The 6,298-nt window shown below is 33.8% G+C and overlaps 2 protein-coding genes across 2 annotated transcripts; both read right to left on the bottom strand.

Moving 5' to 3' along the window:
• Positions 1-591: 591 nt before the first annotated feature.
• LOC142619499 (histone H1-like) lies at positions 592-909 on the bottom strand. Its single transcript, XM_075792621.1, has one exon. The coding sequence runs from the start codon at positions 907-909 to the stop codon at positions 592-594; it is 318 nt and encodes a 105-aa protein (XP_075648736.1).
• A 45-nt stretch (positions 910-954) lies between these two features.
• LOC142619500 (histone H1-like) lies at positions 955-5,576 on the bottom strand. The gene is made up of 2 exons (XM_075792622.1): positions 5,550-5,576; positions 955-1,341 (listed from the first exon to the last, which is right to left on the bottom strand). The coding sequence occupies exons 1-2, from the start codon at positions 5,574-5,576 to the stop codon at positions 955-957; spliced, it is 414 nt and encodes a 137-aa protein (XP_075648737.1).
• Between the last annotated feature and the right edge of the window lie 722 nt (positions 5,577-6,298).

Genomic DNA, 6,298 nt, shown 5'->3' on the forward strand with positions numbered 1-6,298 from the left:
ACCACTTTCACCATCAAATACATAAGCAAGCTTGGCAATTGCATCAATGAGTGCAATTGATGCAATTGCATCAAGAAAACAGCAGCCCACACGCTGCAGGTAGCAGCTATCCAGTGCAGAGGGAAAAAACACAAATGTACTGCACATCTATACATATAGCTCTTAGTTCCCACTATTATCTTTAAGTGCAGGCAAATGATGGCTGGTGGACTCTTTTTATAAAGGATGAGGCAACTTCTAGTGAACATAGAGCCAAAACTCTCAATAAATTCAAATGCAATGGCGTAAAAATGCCCCACTTATAACTCAAAAAAAAAGAAAAAAAAAAGAACTTAGGAGTGGTAACCGACAATTGATTAAGCCAATGAATGACTGAACAAGATAAAAGTTCAAAAAATTAGTAACCGATTTCACAGAGGAAGCAAAGAAAAGTCAATTCCATTTAGCATTGACGTCTAAACAAACAAACAAAAAAGACTAACCAAACCCGAACACTTCCTTCATTAAAACCATAGACTTCATATACACAGAGACCTAAACTTTTTTCTAAAAACAAACACCACTTTTTTTTATTATCTAATTTCTACAGACTCAAGCAACGGTCCTCTTGGCTCTCTTAGCAGCAGGAGACTTAATCAATTTCGGCTGTTTAGGCTTAGCAAGAGTTGATTTCTTCGTCTTCTTAGGCCCAACTTTCTTCGTGACCTTCTTCACAGCCTTTTTAGCAGCCTCAGGTTTCTTCACAGCCTTGGTTGTTGTAGTTGTAACCTTCTCCTCTTTAACCATTTTAGATAGCTTATACGAAGCCTTGATTTTAATAAGCTTTTCTCTCACAGCAGAGTTCTTCAATTGGAGACCCAAAATCTTCTTGTAATTCAGAGGAAGCACATCCTTGTGCTTCTCTTCCATGTAACACCACTTTTTTTTTTTTTTTTTTATCTAATGTCTACAGACTCAAGCAACGGTCCTCTTGGCTCTCTTAGCAGCAGGAGACTTAATCAATTTGGGCTGTTTAGGCTTGGCAGGAGTCGATTTCTTCGTCTTCTTAGGCCCAACTTTTTTCGTGACCTTCTTCACAGCCTTTTTAGTAGCCTCAGGTTTCTTCACAGCCTTGGTTGTTGTAGTTGTAACCTTCTCCTCTTTAGCCATTTTAGATAGCTTATACGAAGCCTTGATTTTAATAAGCTTTCCTCTCACAGTAGAGTTCTTCAATTGGAGACCCAAAATCTTCTTGTAATTCAAAGGAAGCACATCCTTGTGCTTCTCTTCCTTGTACTTCGCTATAGCATATGGACTCGACCCACTTCTTTCATTCAAAGCCAACAAGGCTTCCTTGATCATCTACAAAATCCCATAAAAAATTCGAAATCATCATGTTTTGTTAAAATGAAGTAAACAGTGTTTTATTAAATTGTGAACTCACAATACAAATATCACGTGGCATATTGCAAAAGAGAATTTACTAAAGTAAAAACAGAATTCACTTTATGTCTCAAGACGTTTGAAATGGTTGAGCTGCAATAATGAAAAGTTACCAATCAATGCCATACCACATTTAAAAATCAAACTACAATGTAATTGACCAGTCACCATAACAGTCTTAGAAGATATGACAAATAAACCAAAAAAATTCACTAGCCGTTAAAACATCTCCAGGTATTGCTAATATCAATCCAGCAACTTCCAAAATATTCAAATCAAGATATTTGTATTTAATTCTCTAAGATCAGTATATGATTGCTGTTTTAAGAATCTTTTGCCTTTCCAATTTCAAATTTCTGATTTGAACTATCAATCAAACACCAAAGACAAACATCAAACATTAAAAAAATAAATTAGAACTCAGCTTCATCAAGGTGAACTTAGCCATTGGAAACCTCTTCCAAACCTCAAAATAACACAAACCCAACAACTAGAATTGAAATCCCAAATTAAAATTAACCAAAGCAATACTAAGACAGACCCATTAACCAAAATTGAAACCCTCATTAGATATAGCCAAAGAAAAACTCTTCCAAACCTCAAAATAACACAATCTCAGCAATTATAATTGAAAACCCAAATCAAAATTAACCAAAGAAATACTAAGACATACCCATCAACCAAAATTGAAACCTTTATTAGAAATAGCTAAAGGAAACTCTACCAAACCTCAAAATAACACAAACCTAGTAGCTAGAATTGAAAACCCAAATCAAAACAAACCAAAGCAATGATAACACAGACCCAATAACTAAAATTGATACCCAGATCATAATCAACAAAGAAAAACTCTACCAAACCTCAAAATAACACAAAACCCAGCAACTAGAATTGAAAACATATAATGAGATTCAACCAATACATACCAACGAATTTTCTTAGTGCCAACCAACCAATCTGCGAAAACAGACCGAGACAGAGAACTCAGAGAGCTGGATTTGTCTATTTTATCCAATTTCAGCGAGAGAGAAGGAAAGAGAGAGAGAGCAAGAGAAGAAAACAATTTTGGGGTTTTCTCATGGGAAGTCTTAGTTTGAAACAAAAGGAAAATAAAAGAAGGAAAATAAATAAACGGAGAAGAAAACGACAATTTCACTGTTAAGTAAGTGGACGTGTGTTTTAATTTTAAATGGAGTACCTAAAGTACTACCTAAGTACTGTATCTAAGTTTTGCCCTTTAAAGAAAGCAAAATCATAAACAACAACTAGAACACAAAATTTAAGAATGGGCATTGGGTATTGTCGTATTGAAATCAAAGAGAGAGTCAACAAATCAATCGTTAAACACAAAGTAAGTAGGTGTGAAAGTGAGAAAATTATTCAACAATCCTAAACGAATTGGAAGATAATTATGAGACACTAAAATGACAGCCTTACCATTTGTCGTCATCAACATATATAATAAGGAATTTCTCTTTAAACAGTAAAATGTAATCTTAAAATTCTATGGATTTCTATTTCTTTCTAAATTCTTTTTAATGTATGTTTTGTACGTGTATATGAAAGTTACAATTATATTTTGAAACATATTCTAAAGTTGTGTTAAATTTCCTATAAAAAACTTTTTTTGTAGCATAAAATTTTCTATAATAACTTAAGTTTTCTAATGGCAAGGTCTTAGGGGCAATATGCTTTAAAAAAAAAAAGTCGTGGGACAATAAATTTAGCTTCATGGTTATCCTCTATAAAGTTTGTTAATATTGTTAAGTGGAAAGTTGAAAAGCTTAGTGGAAATTATCTCATGGAGCGAGGTAAGTTGTTTGGGCTTTCGGTGCTCTTTTTGATTATTGTGTTGACCTTGCATGGACCCATTTTTCAGTAAGATAATCTAATGGGACAAAACTATTTTCAAACATGTGAGAGAGTGGGACACAAGATTAGGTAAGAGAAATAAACACAAGATTTTGATTCCTAACACATACCAATCCTCACCCCCCATCAAGTCCAAATCACAAAATCTACTGACCCACTAGGCCCAACCCATAGTTTCAAAGGAATAAATATAATATATCCTAATAAATCTTAGAACTATTATTTATGCAATAAGCACATTCAAATAAAATTTAAAATTGAAGTCAGAAAAAAAAAATGAAGGAAGATAAAGTAGAGAACCCCCCCTAAAAAAAAAAGAAGATAAAGTAGAGAAGTGGACTTTATTAGAGCTATATATACGTAATTTACTCGCCCAATAAGAAAAAGAGAAGAAAGATTAAGTTTCAAGTAACTAGTAAAGTATTGTTTATGCTTTATCATGCTTTTCTGATAATTTTATTATTTCTGGATTAGCATTGTAGTGGAAATTTGATGGCAATTACTCCTACACATTCTGCATAATTTCCTAGAACTCCTGCTCTAATTGCTTTTCAAAAAACTATAAAGTTATTTTTATTTAAATGCTTAGTGGAATTTGGAAACTTTATGACTAATACATTCACTAATTAAATTAATATAAGCAGAGTGCAAAATAATTATGCACTTCAGGTCATTGATAACAATGATAAGGATGTGTAACTGTGTTTGCACTCGGTTTTTGTTTTACTCTTTTTTCTTTCTTATTTAGAGTAATTTCATTTGGGGTTTTTTATTAAGGCTGATTTTTATTTTTTTGGTCTCTCTATGATAAGTACGAATAATTTTATGACAAAAGGCAAAGGGTGCAACCAAAATATAGAAGTACACGGATAGGGTGACTTAGACATTTAGAAACTGAAAATGAAGAGTGTAAAAAATAATGTGGGGAAAAAAAGTGAAGTCTAGGAGCAAGCAAAGTGCGTGATTGACATCAAGATTATTTATATTAGAGCTGTTTTAACATCAACTTAAGAATCTTTACCCTTTCAAACTAATGACTATGCTTCTTTAAAATGAATAAAGGGATCACTTTGCAAATAATGTAATTGTTCTTTAAAAAACTGAACATGTCAATTAATGAAGGGGTGTCCAAAAAATCGAGGCTGGTAATAACAACTTAATTTGTTCCATGTTCTCATGAAATGACTTCATTGGTTCCATTTCTTTTCATTGAATTGTTTGTTGATTTTTCAAATTTTAGAGAAAAACTTTTACATTTATATATGGTAAAAAGTAAAAATGTCACCAAATAGGATTATATTGGGCTTAATTGTTTGTAGATTGTAGAGTATGAATATAAGTGCATTGTTTGTCAATTTTTGATCTTTGTGAGTGATGTTGCCATTAATCTTTTCCCTTTTGTACAAAGGTCAAATCTTTCACTATGAGAATGCATGCTGAAGATACTGCAAGGCAATGCTTCTGCCTCAGCTATAGATCGGTTTATAAAACTGTTTTATAAGACCTTAGTCACTTTATTTTATAAGACTCCGTTTTTAATTTTTAATTGTTATTTTTTGATTGATTGAGTAGCTTCTAGAGAGAGATGATTATCAACCAATTTTTAAAATATGATAAATGATTAGATTTAGACCCCAATGTGATTATGAACAAAGGGATTGACACGGTGATTTGATTATAAAGTGGAAAACCATAGGAGAACTTCTCAAATGGGAAAAACCACTAAGGGGACACCTTTGAGGCACAAACTCTATATAACCTCTATAAGCGTGCCGCTTGCCTTCCTACCATAATTTTCCTAGAATCTTTGGAATCCTTCAATAGTGATTTCCTCCAATACTCATTGCTTAACTATTAATATTACAGATCAATGAGGCAATGCATGTGATAGGCTGATAGCATCGTTTCCATTCAAACTTGACATTATATTTTTATAATCTATTAAGGTACTAAATGTCTGAAAATAAGAAGAACATGGGAAAAAAATAATAATATATTAACAGTGTTTGTTGATTTCCATAAGTAACATTATTAACCTTTTGAACTTTGTCTTCAATGCTAGGAGTGCCATTGAGACACCTCTAATCAAATATATGGTGGGCAATCTATTAACAAATGTATAAAAGAAATTGCAACAACCAACAGAGCTTGAATTGAGAAGAAAGACAGAGACTTATAGGTAATCAAGAGAAAAAAAATTTATCTACTTGCGAGGTCACTCGCACTAGATTCTTGACCACATTCCTCGTACTTACTTGACTCCTCAGAATCAGAGTTACCATGGCTTCACATGGCTTTGTAACCTTCCACTATCACTGTCGAAATGCCAAAATTATTTTGGAGAACATCGAAGCCCTCATGAGGAGTGAAGCCATTGTTGCCTCTCTTAGCCATAAATGGGTTGAAATCTTCTGCCTCTTTCTTGTATACAATACACAACTTGCATTTCTTCACCTTATTTGATAGTCCACGTCCACTGTCTTACTAAAAAGTATATTTTTTACAAACATGAGTATTTAGATTTCTTTTAATAAATTTGGGGTTCAATCTCCGTCTACACTAAAAATCAATTGGTGTCTTGGTTTGATGATAAAAAGCTACCATCAGGAGTGAACCCCATAAGTTGAAACTCACTCTAAAAAAAAAAAAAGATTTCTTTTAATATTTCACTATTCACATAGGCATGTACAATCTCCTTTCCCATAAACTCCTATACACACCAGGTTATTACAATGTTGGTGTACGGGGAGTTACTCTTCCTCAAGCCCATTGATTATAAAGCTTGTCGTAATGGTGCCACGTGTAATGCCTTGCACTCATTGAGCCCCACGAACTCAGCCCAAGCAAGCTTTGACGCCCGTCAAAGGCCCGAAACCACAAGACAAAGACACTTGTGACATGAGCGGCAAAGGCGAGATCCTAACTGGTCGGGAAGTGCAATCTCCTGGGAAGGTGAGTCCCGGAATGCTTAGCGTCACCTAGGGAGTATCGCTGCCGGACAGTC

Source organism: Castanea sativa, chromosome 12 (genome assembly GCF_040712315.1).
Source record: "Castanea sativa cultivar Marrone di Chiusa Pesio chromosome 12, ASM4071231v1".
Classification (NCBI taxonomy): domain Eukaryota; kingdom Viridiplantae; phylum Streptophyta; class Magnoliopsida; order Fagales; family Fagaceae; genus Castanea; species Castanea sativa.

Bases quoted from the DNA above. Each gene is read 5' to 3' on its own strand.
- LOC142619499 (XM_075792621.1), bottom strand. From the start codon at position 909: ATGGAAGAGAAGCACAAGGATGTGCTTCCTCTGAATTACAAGAAGATT.
- LOC142619500 (XM_075792622.1), bottom strand. From the start codon at position 5,576: ATGGTAACTCTGATTCTGAGGAGTCAA. The intron at 1,342-5,549 runs GTAAGTACGAGG...GGGATTTTGTAG, and splicing joins CTCTGATTCTGAGGAGTCAA to ATGATCAAGGAAGCCTTGTT.